General features: G+C 38.7%; 1 protein-coding gene across 3 annotated transcripts; it reads left to right on the plus strand.

Moving 5' to 3' along the window:
* Nucleotides 1-593: 593 nt before the first annotated feature.
* Nucleotides 594-21,608, plus strand: si:dkey-26i13.8 (kinesin-like protein KIF19). 3 transcript variants are annotated; one of them, XM_041229148.1, is made up of 20 exons: nucleotides 594-1,725; nucleotides 2,414-2,494; nucleotides 4,230-4,340; nucleotides 4,531-4,618; nucleotides 5,131-5,267; nucleotides 7,109-7,234; nucleotides 8,130-8,324; nucleotides 9,145-9,297; nucleotides 10,901-11,023; nucleotides 11,252-11,411; nucleotides 11,855-12,029; nucleotides 12,422-12,623; nucleotides 16,879-17,149; nucleotides 17,341-17,462; nucleotides 17,857-18,002; nucleotides 18,092-18,191; nucleotides 18,426-18,938; nucleotides 19,239-19,401; nucleotides 19,974-20,081; nucleotides 20,275-21,608. In XM_041229148.1, exons 1-20 carry the CDS (start codon nucleotides 1,684-1,686, stop codon nucleotides 20,409-20,411), a joined length of 3,153 nt encoding a protein of 1,050 aa, XP_041085082.1. In that variant the 5' UTR covers nucleotides 594-1,683; the 3' UTR covers nucleotides 20,412-21,608. The 3 variants fall into 3 exon arrangements, with proteins under 3 accessions (XP_041085082.1, XP_041085084.1, XP_041085085.1); XM_041229150.1 differs by having other exon boundaries at nucleotides 18,429-18,938; XM_041229151.1 differs by having other exon boundaries at nucleotides 8,223-8,324.
* The last annotated feature ends 304 nt before the right edge of the window (nucleotides 21,609-21,912 follow it).

Raw genomic sequence — 21,912 nt, forward strand, 5'->3', positions numbered from 1 at the left:
TCGTCACTCCCCCAGCTTCATTGGGACGTGTCTCTTTGGGATACGGGTAGGAAAAAAATGACACGTCCAGCTCATAATGAGCTTTCTTTTTTATACTGAAACAAGCTAATGGCAGCAGGAACCTGTAAAGGCACATATTCATTAATTGGATTTCAGTGCAGGGTAAAAGTACACAAAACACCAAATCTCACGGCCGTGAAATGGGTAGGACATTAATCAGTGTACCACCCGGGTTCTCAACATGTGGCAGAAGTAAGCAACTTATAGCCTTGAGGTCTGTGAAACTTCCTTGGGGTTCAACTACAGGGGTTGCCGATTACAACAGCAGACATTGGAAGTATCACGTAAAGACAATAATGACACGCTTTATATAAAAAAAAGAAGGTAACTTATACAGCGTGTATTTTTGTTTTAAAAAATATAAATGCAAAAGTCGTCAATGCAAAGCAACCAACAGTATGCAACAGATTTAACTGAATTAAAAGTAGCAGCAGAGGCATGTATTGAAATGTATTTGGTTCATTTAGGATTACGAAATATAAATGTAGTCCAGCCCCCTCGCCAAGATTTTGCCAGTGACTTCCGGTAAGAAATGGCGTGGTTGTTCCTATGGAAACCGCAGTGCAGTTTCAACATAAAGCGCATTTAAGGACACAAAATAAGGCTGGTAAATGTTAATATATATTTTTTTGTTTACAATTTGAGACAATTATTAGTCGAAATATAAAGTTTTGTTCTTATTTATTTAATAATAATAATAATATAACCAAATGGAGAAGTAGCAGCTTAAACAAGAACACACCTTCTCTATAGCGACCCGCAATATACCGTACTTTAATTTATGTTTAAATTAAATTCACTATTGGTGAAACGTTGTAACTTTATTATTTGTTGTATGGAGTATAAACGCCTTAATTTAGTCAAAACTGGAGTGGTGTTCGTGATTAGCTAATAGTGTTATATATTCCACAGCAAGGTTAAATTCAACCAGCCTTCGTGTTTTTGTCGGTAGGCCTGTGTGCGTGTGTATGTTTAAGTAATTATTTTATTTTGACACCCCGAGACCTGTGAGTAAATCGTTGTCTTGGCAGGGGCAGAGTGTGATGCATTAATTTCCATGGCAGCCGTTCATTTTAATTAGTAAATGTAATTTTACCCAGTAAGATTTAAAAAAAAAAAAAAAAACAAATAACAAAAAAATAAAACACATTAACTGCTAATTGTATGGACCTGCACAGATTGATTGACGGATAATTAACTACAATAAACCACTTTGGTCGCGAAACTGATCGACTTGGGGCGGGTTTCAGATTTCCTTAACATTAATAAATTACAACTCAACGCAAAAGGGAAAGTCACAAATTGAACCGGGTGATTGTCGCCACTGAAATGTGTAAATACTAATTCCCCGAGTACCTGATTTGCAAACCTCATCTGAGTTGGAGTGACGTTGATCCTGTGATGCTGAATGCCTTAGTGGCGTTGTGAGTCAGCTAGCAAACAGCCACACTCAAGCGTTAATATCGGGGAAAAAACAGCCGCATGAAACAATGTGATTTGCGAGTTTAACCGTTATTGTAATAAGATTAGAAGATGTCGTATATCAGCAAGAGTAAGACGCCTGATACAATTTTGAAATGAGAAAAATTGATTAATTCAAATGGGACAAAACCTGAGGGAGCCATGAAGGATCTCACAGAAGAGTCCAAGGACCATCAGCTAACGGTAAGAAAAATACCGGTAATCTAAAGTATTACTGTACGATACCTATTTCTGATTTCAATGGGAACCTAATGTTGCGGTTTATTTGATACGTTCATAACTGTTCTTAACAAAATGTGTAAAAAAAATATATAATAATCTTAATGGGCACATTATGTTAATAAAATACATGTATTTTACAATGTAAATGTAGTACTACATACATCTTTAATATCTGTATTCTTTTAATACGTTTTTATTGGCTAAAAAAAAAAAAAAAAACTTCAAAAGTTACAAAATCGACAATAATACTTTTATCCCTCAGAATTCTCCCTCAGATTATTTAATCTAATAGCCCAACTGCACTAAATTTAAAATACTCAGCACTAGATAACCACACCAAGCCTATTTTGTGTATGCATGCATGTATGTGTTCTTCATTTTGAATTTGCTGAGCTGGAAGCACTGCATACTGACTATTTCTTTACTTATCCTGAGGGCAGGGATAGCACACAATTGTGAAAATGTAAACTGTCCTGCATTTCCCCTTGAGAATAATTTAATCCCACTGTAAAGACCCCACCTCTTGGAGGGTGAAGAACAAGTTAGGTTTTCAATCCACATTTTACATGGAGATGTTTACTACAGTGCTTATGAGCTAGTAATGCATTTTATCAACTGTTTTCATGCATAATCTCTTTTTTTGTTGTAGGTTGCTCTCCGTATTCGTCCAATCAATGATGGAGAGATAGAAGAGGGTGCTACTATAATAGCTCACAGAGTGGATGATCAGGTAGGGGTACTCCTTGGGGTTTTCCTGAAAGATATTTGACAGCTTGCCATTCAGAACTGTTATAAGCTTCTTGTTTATGTTTATGCTCAGTGTGTTCCCAAACTAGCAACACCTAGAAGATCAGGTAAGGAGAGATTGCTACATCATAGACAGAACATGAACAATAATCATCATTGCAAATACTGGTGATTATTAATATATAGATATTTATATGCAGACTGGCCCTGGTTCAATGCGCAGTGCTTGTAATAATTGAATGCACCAAATGAACAACTGTACAGTTTATTCTAATGCCACCCTACTGTGATACAAACTAGTTTTGTTTCTGTAAATTTATTGATTTCTCTAATAACTGTTCTGAGTGAGAGGAGAGGTTGCCTGTGGTTTATTCAGCTTTGTGTCAATCCTAAATAACGAAGGAGGGCTTTGTTTCAAGTGCTAACTGTCGGTGCTATGAACTGTTCATGTGTTGGCAAATGGTTCTGAATAACATTGTGTCGTGTTCTTTAAGTAGAAACCCCTTAAAGTAATCACACATAGACGGTATACAGTTTTTGTATGTATCAGAAGAGATTATATATGTTAGGTAAACATGCAACAATTGTATGCAGGGAAGCTGTAACCATGAAACACTGGTACTAGAGGATTAAGTTGTACTGAAAATGCTGAGTGTACAGTATGGGATTGCTGTTCCAATAACAACTGGTCTCCAAGCTGCTTTACTGTCATTTGATCCCATGAGAGTTTTCTAACTTCTCTTTGCTGATCTTTGTTATTTATTGTGGATTACACTTGCAATGTTCATTCTTTTAAATGAAACATATTATAATATAGGCAGTAATATAGCTCTGTTCAGTTGTTTCTTTTAAACAAGTACAGTACTCCATATAATAATGTTTGTATTGGTTCATTCTTATCAGGAAACGCAATTAAGTTAAATTATTGAAAAATAAAAAATAAGATCATGAATAATATTGAGCACGGAGGAAATTTGGTTTTAAATCTCTGCAACTTATCATTTATATTTGATTTTACAATACAGGACAAAATTGCTCTTAGTGAGATTACACAAAGGAAATGTGCAGTCAGATAACCTTTATCTCTTCAGTGTTAAACATTCCCATTATTCTCCTAAGGGTTAGACCTGTATTTTTGATTAATTTAACACAAGTTTTCTTGTCCTTTAGACAGTAGATTACTGGTAGAAAACAACATGTTGACTCTGTCTGTACAAAGTTGTCAATATTTTTTTCTTTAGAAAAATACAAAAGCAAAATAGTTGATTCACTTGCGAAACGGTGTCAAAGATCGCATATATCCACATATAAATTATTTCATTAAGTTATTTCCTGATGAAAATATATAATTCGCTATGTAAAAATTATATTATACACCTGTGGGAATGTACACTTCTCTAGTTAAAGCATGTTTAGACTTGCCTGGAACAAGGTCTTTTTGTAACATGTAATTGTGATACACTGAGCAGTCTAAAGCTTTTGGTGTTTTCAATTTACTGTTCTTTAATCAGTGAAAGATATTTGTTTTTTGTGAATTTTATAGAACGATAGCTAAATTATACTGTCTCATCTCTGCCATCATCATCATTATTATTAGAAGTACTATGGATCCATGTGTCTGACAACGATTACTACCTGTGCTAGAGCATATTTAAATATTTGTTTTCAGTAGAATCCATGACATTTGCAGACTGAGCAGTTATATGTTTCCTTTTCAGATAGTAGTTCTCCTGGATCCATCTGAAGATCCCGATGACATACTGCGAGCGAATCGGTCCAGAGAAAAAACTTTTATGTTTGATGTGGCATTTGATCACTCCTCAACCCAGGTAGCTTCGATAGAAAGCTTGGTCCTTACTGTACAGAATATCTTAATGCATTGCCAGTTACAATTGATCTACTGATCACCCAAGTGTAAAAAGCATGCAAAAAGCAACAAATATAAAAGCAAGGAGTTATTTTGAAATGAATTCCTGTCATCTTTGGAGCCATAAATTTCATTGTGTTACTTTTTTCCAGGAGGAAGTTTATGTTGCCACAACTAAGAATCTGATTGCAGGAGTTGTTTCTGGTTACAATGCAACAGTTTTTGCTTATGGACCAACAGGTATAACAAATTAATTTAGGAAAAGCTGCTGCTGATGTCAGGGTATTGTCATCTAACACAAATAAAAAAAATCTTGCCCAACTAACATTTACACAATGTCTTTGTAAAGATTAATCTTTTATGGATTTAATTCCCTCAATACAATCCCTCAAAATCTTGTTGCAATGTAATTATTTAATTTAGAATAAATCTTGTTGCAACATTTTGTTACATAAACCTTTGCTATAAAAATAGTGCTTGCATGTGAGTATAATAGTCTAAACCATAGCCTCGGAGTTTAAAAAAAAATTGCATAGCCAACTATTTATCTTTGTAACCCATGGAGGTAGTGCTTTTTCTTCAAGAACTGTAAAGCAGTTAAAAAGTGATTTGTTGAGAATAGTGGCTATAGATATCCCCCAGATTTGTGCAAAAAGCTGTATGCTATGACAACTGTAATAAATACAAAAGTCATAGCTAATTTCAATAAGCAACATAGCATTTTTTGCTATTTTTTTCTTGGCACTGTCTAGGTGCAGGGAAGACTTACACCATGCTGGGACTAGACTCTGAACCTGGGATCTATATTCTGACCCTAAATGACCTGTTTAAGACCATTGAAGCTGGCAGTGACAATATGGACTATAATGTATCCATGTCATACTTGGAGGTGAGGGAAACTGCTACTCTTAACACTATTCAGTAAATGTCAAATGTACTGGCTTGTCACTGTAGTGTAAAGAATGAAATTAAATGTAGCACGTGAGGGAAGAGGGGCCTCGCTTTCTTCAGTCTCAAAATGTAGAACAGAAATGACAGCCTTGTTTAGACTTGGTACATTGTAAGTTGCATCAACACAAAGGGATAGATGTATTGAAGTGTTGCGGCTGATGCAAACCAGTTGCAAATGAGTCAGAAGTCAAGAGTGAAATGTACTAAACATGCGCAATGCTGTTATTGACTTTTTAGGGAATGCTTTGCAGCAGCTGTTTTTCTTTACAGTTCAGCCTTAGATTAAATGAGCAAGAATGGAATAGAGATGAGTGTTCTCAAATATTATAATGAGATGTACTAAAGCTGTTGGCAATTGCAACACTTACAATTGCGTCAATTAGTTAAGAACTTTTGAAAGCACTTTTTAAATAGTCGCAATTGTTGCTGGCATTAACCAGTCCACTTTTTATTGTTTGTTGCCGGTTGTGCTTAATGCATTTGAGGCTAATACCCAAATACCTATTATTTCTAAAAGCAGGATGAACTTACAATCTTTGAAAACAAATTTCTATGACATTTCTGGTTTCCCCAGCATGTTGGGAGCGGTGGACTGCACACATGTGTCACTAACCCCTCTCATGACAAGCATTTGCTAGGTTGCCCAACATCTTATCCACCTGGGTACAAGCTTCCCATAAACCTACAGTTTAAACTAAATAGGATTCGCTCTGGAGCTGGATGCATCAATGCCGCACTGTAAGATGGGTTTGAAGGACAGCCCAATGTGTAACTGTGGTAATGCACTGCAGACAGCTGACCACCTCCTAGAATGTGTAGCACACCCACAAATCCAAGATGAAGACTTGGCCAGTGTCAATGAAGAAGCTGTTGAGTGGCTTCATCGCGTTGCTGATGTGTAGAGAGGGAGACGAAATATGAAGTATAATTGAGTAGGGATTGGAAACGCACCTATTCATACCGTATAATGGGACAGTTTAGCTGGTATTAAAATTGGCAGATTTGTTACTTTGGGGGATTTTGACGGTTTTTTGAATTGCTGTTTTTCCATTTAGCACTGTCACAAAGAAAAATGCAACACATTTGGCTGTTTCCTAATTAAACAGCAGGTAGTTTATACTGCCTCTGGTTTTCTGATCGCTTCAGATCAATTACAGATTTTTTAAAATCCTTTGATGGAAATGTCCAGTCTACTTTTAATGTTTTTAGCAAATTGGCTTCATCACTGCCATTCTCACATCCTCTTTGACATCTGACACATTATATCCCTAGTCCAGCGCTTCTTTCCCTGTTCTGCATATCTGTCTGCCAGAGGTATGTACTGCATGAAACAAATGCAAAATAATATCTAGATGGATTTATCTTTTAGATCATTTGACTGTAATACCGTTGGCAGTGAATGCACGTCTTGACTTTTAACTCGCAAGTATTTCCTGCCCAACTTGTGTGATAACTCGGGTGACACATATTTGAATTGGTATATTGCGGCTGTCTTATTAACATATTTACTCTTGGTACATACGACCAAATATATACTTTGCAAATTGTCGCAACGAAAATGCAAATTGCGGTATGTTTGCACAGACACTGGCCCATCTTGCTACATCTGCCTCCAACAGCTAACTGTCTTTAATCAATCCAGGTTTGTTTATTTTATTTTATTTTATTGCATTTGGAATGAGTTGAGGTTGAATGCATTTTCCTGTACAATTTAATGTAATAAGGCAGATTTGAATTGGAGAGCTTTTCAATGAAGGTGCTGTACGTTTTTCTCTGCAGATCTACAATGAAATGATTCGTGACCTCCTAAACCCTGCATCTGGGTATCTGGACCTGAGAGAGGACTCGAAAGGTGAAATCCAGATTACAGGCATCACAGAGGTCTCCACCAACAATGCTAAAGAGGTGGCTAATTGAACTTGTCTTTAGCTGAGTGCTGTGGTAGCTTAGCAGATAATGGACACAGTGTCAGTCATTTAATGCTTAATTAAAACATATTTGATTTATTGTTTTTATAAATGGTATGTAAACTCCTGGCTAACACCCTAATTGGGTATTGAACACCAGTCTCCTGCTTATCATCAAAAATCAGCTGAGCTTTGTTATTGTCTTGCTGCTCTTAAAATAGGGATTGTAATCTTCAAGTGTAAGGCATACTGTGCCAAGCAAAGCCTGGAACTTCAAAGTATGTCCTTTCAATGCTTGATCCAGGGTGCTCTTATAACAGAAACACATACACTATTCATCAAGCATTTATGTCATTTGTAACAATTTGTAACAATCCTTTAATGAATATTTTATGATTCTGTGTTAAAAAAAGGAGGATAGCCAGTACTGTAACAAGTAGGACTTGGATCTGGTTGAATTGTTAGGAGTCAAAAGTACCAATGTCACAAATTACAGTATGTACAGCTATGGTCAAACATACAAAGCATCTCCAAGAATTTTAAGATTGATACACAATTTAAAATAAAAACAAATCTATGAACATAATTATATATAATCAGTCACGTAATCAAAGAAACTACAAAATTATATCGCAAAAGTCTACCAGAAGCCGTAGTAGTTGTTCAGTATTTCATGTTAGATTTCAAAGTGTCACATTTTACAATGTTTGTCAGTTTATGCCTCAATCCTAAAATTCTAGATGATGCAAAACTTTTGGCCATAGCCGTAAGTTTTTGTTCCCACTACTTACCTCTCTTTTGAAAGTCACTTGGCTATGAAGTACTGCCCTACCCCAAGTTTGTCCATCTAAATAAGCACTTCATTATTTATATATATATATATATTTTTTTAGATTATGCTACTGCTAACTAAAGGAAACAAACAGCGGATGCAGGAGCCAACAGCAGCTAACAGTACCTCATCTCGCTCTCACGCCGTACTGCAGGTCACGGTGAAACAGAAGAGCAGAGTGAAGAACATCACTGAGGAGGTGCGGGTGGGGAGGCTCTTCATGATTGACCTGGCAGGAACAGAGAGAGCATCGCAGGTCAGACTAATATTCAGCAATACTTTTGTGCTCATATTTTGTCATTCTTTACACGTGGTTACAAATAGTCATTCTTGGTAAGTAAAGGCTGCTACACACCAGTCGTGATGCAGCAAAATTAATAGAACCTATACTTTTGATAAGTACGTTTCACACAACAGGCGGCGTGGGAGTGACGCGAAATAAATAGGATTGAATCCTATTCTTTCCCAGTGTTGTTGTGTGACTACTAGAGAATTGAGCAGTCAGAGAACGGCTTCAATGCACAGTGTTACCAAGGTGAAGTAGTATCCACAATGACAGTGGAAAAATAATACTTGCTGTGGAAAAATAGCCACAGCTTTATGAATATACAGAGATGAAAGATAATATATGGGAGTCAATTTCAAAGGAACTGGATAAGCCTGGTATGTATGCTTTATTACCATATATGTTGAAATACCATCAGAGAAGACACTCATAATTTCCACATCATGTTGATGAATATGTACAAGTCTTGATCGTAGTTTTGTCAAAAGCAATTTTTCAGATTTATAGTCTGGCAGTTTTCATGTCTCATCATGTCTATGTCGCTTCAGGTGTATGGTCATGTGGCTGGTTTTGTTGCCTGATGAAAAATCGCATCGTGCCTGGTGCGTAGCGGCTTTTACTTTGATCCTGTAGCAAATGAGATCAGTACTTTGCAATTTGGCATTCAGAGTGAGCTTTTTAAAAAAAAAAAAAAAAAAAAAACTTCCAAATATTTTCTTCAACAGCTCTTTTCTCCTTCCAAATATTTTCTTCAACCATTTTAACAGACTGGCAGCATATCTTTTTTTAGACACAGAATCGAGGAAAAAGAATGAAGGAAGGGGCACACATTAATCGCTCACTGCTTGCCTTGGGAAATTGCATTAATGCCCTTAGTGAGAAAGGTGGGAACAGGGCACAATACGTCAACTACCGGGACAGCAAACTCACACGGCTTCTCAAGGTAAGGATGTTCTTTTAAGCATATATGCAATCCTTTTAGGTACACCTAAACCTGTTTGATACAAGTTATAATCCTCAAATCTTAAACAGACAAGTCCTTAATGCATGATCTGCACTACAATACTATTACATTGCCTTTGTCTACAGTTGGAGCCCAGTAAAGTTTGACCATCGGCTCTAGGAATAATATTTAGCATAACAAAAATCACAGAGCTCCCGAGTGGCGTATCCAGTAAAGGCGCACCGTGTGGAGTGCAGGATGTGCCCAATAGCCTGGAGGTCGCAGGTTCAAGTCTTGGCTATTCCACTGCCGATCGTGAACAGGATTTCCCAGGGGGTGGCGCACAATTGGCCAATTCTGCCCGGGGGGGGGAGGGCTTAGGTCGACCAGTGTGTCTTCGACTCACTGTGCACCAGCGACTCCTGTAGACTGGCCATGCACCTGCAGGCTTGTGTGTAAGCTGCCCAGAGCTGCATTGTCCTTTGACTTTGTAGTTCTGGGTTGGCTGCATGGCAGGCCTGCAGAGTGAAAAGAAGTGGTCAGCTGACAGCACATGCTTTGGAGCACCCCGAGTCAGTGCAGTGGTGGTAGCGGTGTGCTAAGCCTAATACAATTGGACAATGGACAATTGCTAAATAAAAAATTACAAAAAACCTTTAAACTATTTTGTATGTAATGGTTTAGCAATTTATTATTTTTTTTTAAAAAGCTACTTAAATCAGGTGGGGTTGGCAGTAGATTTGTAAAGCTGTAGATTGACTTAATTATTTAAAATACAACTTTGCGCTGTGAGACCGACAGCGCAACACCCACAAAACAAAATTATTTCTCTTTATCCAATGGCCATACAGGAAACCAAAACGTATTAAACAAACACCGTTCTTCTGGGTAATGTAGTTTAGAAATCAATCCTTTTAACCCTTCTGCTCCAGTGAACATTCTACCTGTCTGAGGTCTGGCTGACATGACATGACTTTCAGCTTGTGTATCAGGACAATTATCCACTGAAAGTATACCGTATTATACCTTTCTAAACAGCTGAGAATCTGAAGTTTATTAAAAGAATGTTCACTCTATGATGAAATATACCCTACGATTACCTAGTTTGAATGTAAAAATAAGTTTTAAAATATACTCAATTTGTTTTTCTTTAGAAATATCTCCATAAGTGTAATTTAGTGTCTCTATTGACCTGGTGTGTGAGGTCTGACGTGGTTTGAATCTTTTTAGTTTGGTTATTATTTTCGTTCTGCCATGTGCCATGCACAAAAATTAGACAGGCTCAGTTTTTGGCAAGTATGTTTAGACTTATGTTTTTTATTTGATTTTCAATTAAGAAAAATATATATTATTAATCACTAATTGATTATGTTCATTGTTTAATAAAAGCAAAATCCTAAAAGTGATATTCTATTTGTGTGTGTTTTGTGGGATGGTGAGGGGACAAGTACAGTTTTAAGAAGGGCAAGTAGATTTTTCTAGCATTTTGTTCCTTGGGCAAGAAGTTTTTTTTTTTTTTTTCAAAAACTGCACACCCCTGATCAGCTTCTTGTAGGCACCTGTGAGAGTTTTAATGTTTTATATTTTTATATTTGACATCTAGGACTCTCTAGGTGGGAATAGCAGGACAGTAATGATTGCTCATATAAGCCCCGCCAGCACATACTTTGAGGAGTCTAGAACTACACTCATCTATGCTGACCGTGCCAAGAACATCAAAACCAGGGTAAGAAGATAGCAGTAAGGGTGCTAAATGTAAGTGTAATGTTGAGTGTATTATTTTAAATGGATTCTAGAAAAAAAGGTCAGGGTTTGTCTGCAAAACGTGGAGCCACAGAAACAAAACTACTGTTGTACTGCACATATTCAGATTTGAAAATACCACTTGTACTTCAATAAAGCCCATACTTCTGCTTACACCAGAATGTAATTTATCATTATTTGTTTTTAATAGGTGAAGCGCAATCTGTTTAATATGTCATTCCACATGGTCCAGTATACCAACATAATTGCGGACCTCAATAAAGAGATTGAGAGGCTAAACGCCAAGATATGTGAGCAGCATGCGATGTTGCAGAAAAAAGGAGAGAGGGCTAACATCAGAGATGTCCAAGGTACTTGTGTGAAGAAATCAGTTGTTCATGTCTGTATCTTAATTTGGTCATAAATAATACAGTACCAAAAATTAAAGTAGTGTTTTTACTATTACATTTTGTATTGCTTTACTTTCACTGCTTTTGGTATTTTTGATGAAAAGACAGACTTGGATCGCTTAATTAGTTGATTTTATTGCCTTCAGTTTTACATTAAATTCCAGCTGCTTCATACAGCAATACTTGCAGAAATTACAAAAAAGCTAACAAAAATGGCCTTGAGGGGTTTATAATAAAACCAGAACTGCATTTATAGGTTCTCTAAACCTACTGCAATACACTTACAGCTGTGTTACCTTTTCATCTGTGTAGTAAGAAAAAAAAAAGATTCTACAGTAGTATGATTTCACAATTTCTGGTTCATTAAATCTCTTTCAAATATCAATGCTGCTGTCTCTGTACAGCCGAGGTGCAGCAGCATTCAGCTCAGTACAGCTGCAGGGAGCTGGATCGCGTGAAGGAGCAGCTGATCAGTGCATTTAGAGAGCAGATGGAGATCCGTCGGAGCCTCGTGGAACTAGAGAACTCAAACATGGAGTTGCACATAGATACCTCCAGGCACCTATTGACAGTTGCAGAGTAAGCGAAACCCTGAAACAGTTTTATGTGTTGAAAATCAAGGAATCGCGCTGCACTTTCATACCGTCACCAAGCTTATTTTAGTTCTGTGTATTGCATTTTATGAAGATACTGTAAAACTCTGCACATGTGTACCATGTATATTTTACATTTGGATACCTTTAGTTGGTGGTACTCACTTACAGCCCTGAACCTTGTTTTTAAATCCAGTATCAGTAAGGGAACAACAATTGGTACTATACAAAAAATAAATAAAAGGAAAAGCATGCATCCAAATTCCGTTTAACCTTAAAACAACTTAAGCTTATTATGGTACATATCATGTCATTTTCACCCATCTACATGGGAGGTCATGGTTGTAAAATATTTTCCTGATATTAACCTCTCTTCAGCTGGGAGAGGGAGAAGGCACGTTGTGTCCGTAAATGGCGGGAGGAAAGGCGCAGTGAAAAAGGGGATAAAGACCAGGAAGTTCCCGAGAAGGAAGCCGGAGGTAGTGAGGATGTGGATTCACCCGAGCCTCGGGAGGTGGCAGCAGCACGGGAAGAGATTGGGATATTGTTGGCAGAGGAAAGGAAAACTATGTCATTAAAGGTAAAATCAGTAGAACAGCTTTAGGAGTGGCTGTCTACCAAGATTCTCCTGAAAGGATAAGCTAAAGATTATGGCAAGTCACTGTAGTCAGGTTAGTCAGCATCTGGTTTGCTTTTGCAGTTCAATATTGCCATTATCTGAATGTATACCATTTTATTTTTTTTACTCTAGTCATTCAGTTTAATGTGACATTAAATATGAACATTTTAAGGGTATTACTGTATGTGAGGCTCACCAATGGATTAGTAAATAAATACTCAATCCAATGTAGGCATTTTTACCTAATGGCTCATTATCTGTCTGAAAGGAAGAAGACAAACGGTTGGCAAATATCCATATATCTAAACATTTACATGTGCCTTATTAAAAACAGTCCAAACATCTTCATGGCTTCCACTGTGTCCAGAAGTTCATGTGGCTAGATAAGACGGGATGTGGTATTAAGCACTAAACTTTTGTAATCCAAGATGTTTTTTTCATCAATAGTTGTGAATATGCAGGGACAATCAGGAGGGCTATCTAAAATATATATTATATTTCATATATATACAGCTGTGGTCAAACGTTTACATACCCCAATGGAAATGTATAATTTTTAGAAATTTCTCAAACTAATAATTATAGGAAAAATCTTCTGTAGCAAAAGTGTTGCTTTTGTGGATGAAGGAAAAAAAAAAATTTCTACAGTTATTTATTTCAGCTTTTTTTTTTTTTTTTCAAATCTGCTAATTCAAAAGTGTTAATACCCTATGATGCTATGATAGTATTGTCTACCAGGTGCTAGAAATTTCAATATGATAATGCAGAACCTAATTCTAGAAAATGCTGGATTGTAAGTGAACAGTCATTACCAACAAGTCAATATGAGAAAAAGTAAAGAGCTGTCTTTAGACCTCAGGCAGAAAATGATTTTATTGTCATAAAGCTGCAGAAGGATACAAGAAGATTTTCAAGCATTTGTGTATCTCAATTTCAACTGTTTCTATTATCAAGAAGTACAAGACTCATGGTACTGTGTTTCAAAGTGCACCGCCCCTGGGCTAGTTATTTGTGTTGTATGTTTCGTGTAGTGTAACATACAACACAAACAAATGCAGTGGGATGGGAGGAAGAAAGGCAGCCATGGCTTAATCGCCAGGAGGAGTTGAAGGAAGGAAAGGCTCTTTGTGTGCCTCCTGCATGGAGTATGGGCATCTCCGGGATGTATGCCCCTATGAAGGCCCTCGATCGGGAGAGGTGGAGGATACGGAGGAGTGGCTTCGCCTGAAGGCCCCGAGACCAGCCCCCAGAAAAAAGGGGAAGCGAATGCCAGCTCCACAGCCAAAAAGGGAGGATTCTGTGCATCCACCGCCCAAGAAGGAGAAGTCTGTGCTGGTTTCACCTCCACAGCCTGAGGGGCAGGAGCCTGAATGTCCACAGCCCAAGAGAGAGGTCCCAGAGCATCCACAGACCAGGAGGGAGGAGACAGAGCCTTTTCCATCCTCTGAGGAGATGCTGTACTGGGTGTCAGACCCGGAGTGGAATAGGGAGGACCTCCCAAAGGTTGTTGACCTGCTGTGGGCCAGAGATGGGGATGGGGAACATTGGGAATTCTGGGACCAACACTACTACCCAGTGCCCTTTGTGAACCCGGCAGCTGTGGTGATCAACTACTTGGCTGTCGATAAGGGATTGCCCCAGCAGGTTGCATTCCAAGTGGGAGGCTGAAGGTAGATACTTGCAGCTCCCATCTCCACCAGCAGAGGAAGAATGCCTGCTGGTTTTGCCTCCAGAGTCAGAAGGAGAGGAGCAGTCTCCAGCGACAGAGGGAGAGGTCCCACCACTGTCTCCAGAGTGAGAGGGAGCAGCTCTACTGTTCCCTGCAAGTGAGGGAGAGCCGCACCAGTCCCCTGTAACAAGGGTAGACTACATGCCGCTCCCACCTTCGTCGCCAGGAGGCTGCATGTTGCTCCCACCTCCACCGCCAGGAGCAGAGCAGCAGGAGCTGCCTCTGTCTGCTACCTCCACTGGCAGGAGCAGAGCAGCAGGAGCTGCCTCTGCCTCTGCCACCTCCACCAGCAGAGGGTGAATGTCTGCTGGGTCCCTTTCCACCACCAGAGGATGAATGCCTGCTGGTATCACTTCCCCCACCATCACAAGGAGAGGAGCTGGAGCTGCCTCTGTCTCCATCACCATCAGGGGGAGAGGAGCAGGAGCTGCCTCTCCCTTCACCAGAAGGACCAGGACTAGATGCTGGTGGCCCTCGGCAGCCCTTGCATAGGCTGCTGAAGGAAGCATGGGGAACAACCGCCCAGCTGCAGTGGCCAAGAAGAGGGCCAAAACCCACACCCCAGCTTGTCCTGACTTTCTTCACGTCTTTGCCCAAGGATATTGGCCGCTCCGCATTGCCTGGGGTTGCTTGCCGCTCTGCATCGCCCGGGGTTGCCGGGGGGGGTATATGTGGCAAAGTTCCCCGCTCCTGGGCTATTTATTTGTGTTGTATGTTATGTGTAGTGTGTTAATGTTAGTGCATAGTCATTGGTACACGGGATTTAAATGGGTCTGTGTAACACAAGTGTTTAAAATGTATATTTGTATTTAGGCACAAGGATTGCACAGCACTTCACGTGCAGGTAAATAGTAGTAATATGTGAGCACAGGGAATTGCACTTATTAATTCACGTGCAATTGTACCGAAACTCCAGTTGAATGATTGATTAGCAATCGAGTCTCTGTATAGCTGCATAAAAGCAGCATGTTTTTACTCACTCAGGGTTGTGTGTTCGGTGAGTGGAGAAAGGGACTGGAGAAGGAGATAGTAAAACCTAAAGTAATTAATTGATTTAAACTCGCCGTGTTTATCTGTTCGTCCACTCGTTTGTCTGTTTGTTTAGTGTTAGTACGTTTTATTTGTCTGTTCATTTTGGTTACTGTGCCGTTTTATTTTACAAGTGTTTTTCGTTTGTTCAACCTTTTATTTTCTGTTTATTGATTAAATTGCGCAACAACGTAATTCACATTTCACCTGACAGTACCGTGTTTCTTCCGGGTCTGACGTCACCATACAAGCCATCCTGTTACATACTGTCACAACGCTCCTTCGGTCTGGAAGAAAGAAGGTTCTTTCACCAAGAAATAGTAGAACAATTGTGAGGAAGGTTAATAACAAGCTGAGATTTACTGAATTGGCTGAAAGTGGGACTGGAGTTTCCATTTCAACCATAGGTTGAGTATCGCATGGTGAAGGTCTCAATGGTCGCAGGCCCAGGAAAAAGCCATTCTTAGGAAAACCTCACAAGGACAGTCACTTAAAGTTTGCAAAATGGCATTTGAGTGATGGATATGAGTTCTGGTCAAAGGTTTTGTGGAGTAATGAAACAAAAATCAAGCTATTTGGTCAAGCTGATGGTCGTTATGTTTGGAGAAAGTCTGGTGAGGTGTGCAAAGAAAAGAACACCATATCTACTGTCAAGCATGGAGGTGGTAATATCCTTCTATGGGGCTGTTTTTCCTTTAATGGCATAGGAAATTTAGTTCCAGTACAAGGTAAAATGGATTTCATAGCATACCAAAAGATATTGGCCAATCATCTGAAACCCTCCACTACTAAAACTTGGTTTAAAGCACAACTGGACATTCCAACACAACAATCAAGCAAAGGCACACAACAAAATTGTTAAAGAAGAATAAAGTCAAGGTTCTGGAATGGTCTAGTCAAAGTCCCATCTATTTCCGATTGAGAATCTTTGGTGTGAGTTGAAGAAGGCTGTGCATAAGAGAAGTCCTTGGAATTTTAATGAACTGAAACAATATTGTGTTGAAGAATGGCCAAAAATCACTAAAGAATCATGCAAAAAGCTCATTGACAAATATCCTAATTTTTTAAAAGATGTTATTGCTAAAGGTGCCTCAACTAGCTAGTTATTATTATTTTTTCTTTTGTCAGAGTATGAATACTTTTAGTAAATTGCTGAAATAAATAATTGTAGACATCTGTTTCTTATAACTTTTTTCTTCATCCACAAAAGCACAACTCAAGTTATAACACAACTTCTTATATATCATATATAGATATATATATATATATAATATATATATATATTATATATATATAATATATATATATAGATATATATATATATATGGCATAGATCTGTTCTACATGTAACGTTTGGTCAAATTAATGTATGAAAGATAACTTTCGTCTAGATGGTTAAAATAATTTTATTGATTGAACTGCTTATTTTATTTATTTATTTATTTATTTATTTATCAGTCGGAATTGGAACAAAAACTTTCAAACACAAAAATGAAGGCGTTGAAGATTGAGGAGCTGTTACCAAAGCGAATAAGCAGCGAGGATCAGCGGGAGATTCTCACCCTGCTCTGTAAAGTGCAGGAGCTGGAAGTGGAGAACACAGAGATGCAGTCTGCTCTACTGTGCAAGGGAAATATCCTGCGACAGAAAGAGTTTGTCATCCAACACTACGATCAGCACAGGACGCTTTGTGATGAGATCATACAGCTGCAAAAGGCCCTCATTGAGGGTACAGTAACCTTAGTAACTTTTTTTTTTGTTTGTATTTAAAAACAAAAAATTATGAATAGGAAAACATTGCATTTAGATTTTGGAGGCAAGGCATAACCATATTACCAAACTGTCTATTGGGCTTATTATCACTTTTCTTTTTATGTCACTGTAACCAGACCTAATCAGTTTAATCTTTCCTCTTCTCAGACCACCAGTTGCCTGTACCTCAGCAACTGGAGGAGCTCTATAGACTGTACTTCCGAGAAGCGGAAGAGGGAAATCTTGACCACATTTTGACTCTCCACAGTATCACCTCCAGTGCCTTGCAGGTAATGGGCTATGGTTGTTTTGTAACTTTTTGAGCTGCATAATGTGTGCACTAGTATTATTTCTTTGTGCAAAGGAATCCATTTGAAGGAGTTTGTTTCAATTTTGCTGAATTACATTTTTAAGACATTTTCTATTCAATCACATATTGGCATTTCTTGTGCTTGTGATGTGACATACGAACTGATTAGGTTACAGCACTTCATGCACAACATGTCTAAATACATCATTTTCAACAGTAACAATAGATTATATTTAATAAAATCAAGAGTTAATTGACTAGATGAATGAAGTTAAAGGGCTATCAGATTTGTTTCCATACGATATATACTCCGCTTCATTTGAACTAATACAAGTTGTGAAGCTTAATTGAAACAATTATCTTGTTTGGCTCAGGATGGGTCCATACTAAATGTGGCAAGGCAGCTGAATCTAGGGGATTTAATTGCAGAGATGGATAAAGATGACTTTATAACTAGGACAGTTGTGCATGAAAACAGAAAGTTACTTCATCCACGAATTAAGGACTGTCTTTCTGAAAGGTAAGCAGGGTGTGGTGGGCGATGCCTTATCCTTTTACAAAACATAATTTTTAAATATATAAGAAATAATTACTACCCTTTCTCTTCAGTGACAGCAATAAAGTGTCTACATCGAAATCACATCAGGTGAGGCGAGGTCCGAATATCACCCCCCCACCTACAAGCCTTCAAGGACAGCCATTGCTGAAGGTAACTTTTTATATATTTTTTTTTCAATAGCAGCTTGCTAGACTGTGTGGAGTCTTTTATTGTTCCAACAGAACCTCAGTTATCCTAATTTGCCTCGGGCATGATTGAATGATTAAATAATATTGGAATTCCAAGATTTAGCAAAATTATTGACTGGACTCATAATTACTTTGTCATTAATTTGTGTAATTTTATTAAAATCACATTGTGTTCTCATTTCCACAAAAAACGAAGCAGATCAAGAGCAATGTAAAGGAGCGCAGTGGCAGTCGACGGTCCAACATGTCATTAGAAACTGAAAGCAGCAAAGTGAAACAGCAGACGGGAGGTAAACAGATGAGCCCTGAAACCATAAAGGAGATTGTCACGGACACCAAGAGCATTTCTGCCATTGCAGCAAGGCGGCGTTCCCGCATGCAGGCCATTGACTCTGCGATTGGGCTCTCGCGACAGAAGGAGCGCAGTCAGATGTCGGTGCACTCCTTGGAGGAGGTGGAGGAGGAGCCCCTAGGGAGAGCAATGTCCCAGCCCAACACAACACCAGCCTCTGAAATAAAGCAGGCTATCAGTATTGAGTCAGTAATGTCTACAGAGGATATGGAAGGCAAAAAGAGCTTGTCACTGGTCTTGGGCAGCTCGCTGTCAAATATCAAACAAGAGTCGAGAAAGGCAGTAAAGAGAGATGACTCCATTGAGAAAAAAGCACGGAAGAAACGCTCAAAGTCATTTGAAGTAAACACGCAACAGGTAAACCATCCAAAATTATATAAAGCAGTTGATTTTCGACTGATGAGTAACTTGGATTTAATATTTTGCAGTGTACCAGTATACAAAAGAAAAAAATGTTTGGTCCTAGAGGACACCGAAAGCATTGGTCAAGCCTGCACACTATTTTTATTATATTACCTCGAAATGGCAGAGGCATGTAATAAAATAAAAAATAAGTGCTAAAAGAAGGCTAGTAACCTCGTTATCAACAGTAGGCTTAATGTTTCCCTGAATTATTATTATTATTATTATTATTATTATTATTATTCTCATCTTTAGAAACCTATGAACCACTCTCAGAAGCATATTCTTCAAAGTACTTCTGACAATAGGCTTGCTCATCCTTTCAAAGACACCAGCCAGTTCTTGCATTCAGAGGTGCCTGGGAACCCTGCCACCCCACCAGCAACAAAGATCAAATATCCCATCTCCCATCGTGCAGGTATGGTTTTAAAGTGGGTTAGCAGCCATAAGCATAATTTAAGGGGTAATCAAGTTTAATGAAATGGGATTATCTATTTATTTATTTTAAATTTTATTTAGTCACCGCCAATTATTATTTTCTCCCCAATTTAGCCGTGTCCAGTTATTTTTAGGCTCGGCTCACCACTACCACCCATGCGCAGACTTGGGAGGGGTGAAGACAGACACACGCTGTCCTCCGAAGCATGTGCCGTTAGCTGCCTGCATCTTTACACACTGCAGACTCACCATGCAGCAACCCAGAGCTACAGTGTCGGAAGACAACGCAGCTCTGGGCAGCTTACAGGCAAGCCTGCAGGTGCCCGGCCAGACCACGGGTCACTGGTGTGCGGTGAGCCGAGAACACCCTGGCTGACCTAGCCCCCCCTTCCCCCGGGCGGTGCTCGGCCAATTGTGTGCCACCCCCTAAGAACTCACAGTCGGCATTCGAACTTGCGATCTTCAGGCTATAGGGCACATCTGCGCGGAGTGCCTTTACTGGATGCGCTGCTCGGAAGCCTCTGGATTATCTCATTATGTTAATATTTTCAGGTGAAGGTCAACTACAGAAACTGGAGATGAGGGGTACCCATCTTAGCACTGTCCATCAGAAAAATGCTGAAGGTAGCAAGGGGCAGATTCTACAAAAAAGAGTCAGAGGTTTGTTAGTGAAGTTCTTCTTATAAAACACCTACTATCTCTCAACTAAAAAATGTAGATACACAAAATGTTTTATAATGCACTGCTTTGTATTGCTGTTTGCAGTAGCCCACAGCAGTTTCCTGTAGGTTAGATTTCATGATTATCTTATGCAGTGTGAATTCTTAACTAACAAAATGTACCATTTCTTTAGAACCAGTAGCATCATCTAGCACACATCCACTTCTGCTACACCCTGGGAATTTCAAAAGACAATACAATGTAAATCCACGAAGGCGGGGAGTGACCACTGAAAATGCCATAAAAGGTAATAACAGAAACAAAAAGTGAAGGCTTTCAGTGTGGAGCTTTCACTGGGATTTAGCAGAAAATTGAAAATTGGATTAAAGTGGATTTGAACAGTACAGACAAAGTAGAGTCTGAAGGAATCAAGCTTTGCAATGAGAAGAATGTACTTTGAATGCACGATAAAACTGTCTCTGCACCTTAAAAGACTGAACCATCTTTACTGCTGAGCAAACTGCAAAGACTTGTTCCGCACCTTTTTCATGAAACTTCTCTTTAGTCCCTTAGTTACAGGCAATAAGACACTGAATACTTGTTTGAAAATCTGGAATGAAAAGTATTTGTTTGCAGAAAAGGTTTAATGAAACTGATGAAATAATTAAAACCAGCACTGGTTCTTTCTTTTTTTTTTTTCTCTCAAACATGTTATGTAACAAATGTTTACTGATATTTTCTTATAAAATACTTCACATTTGATACACTTGACACTGGATGAAAATATGAAGGACGTATATTGTATTTAGGTTTATGTTTGATATGATAGTTCCATTATTTGTTTTGCCCTACAAACAAAAAAGCACTTACAGAATAATTTATACTAAAAGCTAATCATATCATGGTCATTATATACCAAAGAAGTCTAAAGGATGGTGTATATATTTACAGTAGTTTTCATGGTTAACATTGCTTTTATAGCTCCTCAGGATACTGCACTTTAATTATTTACCAAGCTTATTCTGGCTTCCTCATGTGATAGTCCCATCAGAAATACCTTACTTAGGTGTAACCATTCATGTCTACATTCTTTTTACCTGCAAGAAATACAACTTTAAATTCAGAAACACTTTTTAAAGGACCACAAGCTTTGATTAAAAAGCTTTAGCTAACCAGTACATGCATTGCGTTTTAATTCTTTATACATGTATTTGTATTTCATGAATAAAGTTTTGAATGCATTTTTATGGTATTTTATCCTTTATATGGGTGGCACGGTGGCGTGGTGGTTAGCGCTGCTCCCTCACAGCGCCAGGGTCCTAGGTTTGATTCCGGCCTAGGGGTCTGTCGGTGTGGAGCTTGCATGTTCTCCTCGTGTCTGCGTGGGTTGCCTCCCACAGTTCAAAGACATGCTGTTCAGGTTCAGGTTGATCGGTCATTCTAAATTGTGTGTGGTGCACTGCGATGGACTGGTGTCCCGTCCAGGGTGTAGTCCTGCCTTGCGCCCTGTGTCTGCCGGGTTAGGCTCCGGCTCACCGCGACCCTGTAAAGGATTAAGTGGTTAATGATAATGGACGGATGGATTATCCTTTATGTTCATCACCATGTGTTTGTGATTAGTTTGGAAATCTAGCCTTTCTAATATTACGTAAAGCATTTAAGGGAGTTATTACACAGGCTTGGCGCCCATACATGTGTATTGATTGCAGAACTTAGTGTAAATTGAAAAATGTACATTTCACAATTGTTCTTAGTCCCTACACAATGTTTGTGATCTGTACAGTACACGCCATGATAAAATATATACCTGTTTGGCTATCGCTTAAATACT

The sequence above is a fragment of the Polyodon spathula genome, chromosome 26, assembly GCF_017654505.1.
Source record: "Polyodon spathula isolate WHYD16114869_AA chromosome 26, ASM1765450v1, whole genome shotgun sequence".
Taxonomy (NCBI): Eukaryota; Metazoa; Chordata; class Actinopteri; order Acipenseriformes; family Polyodontidae; genus Polyodon; species Polyodon spathula.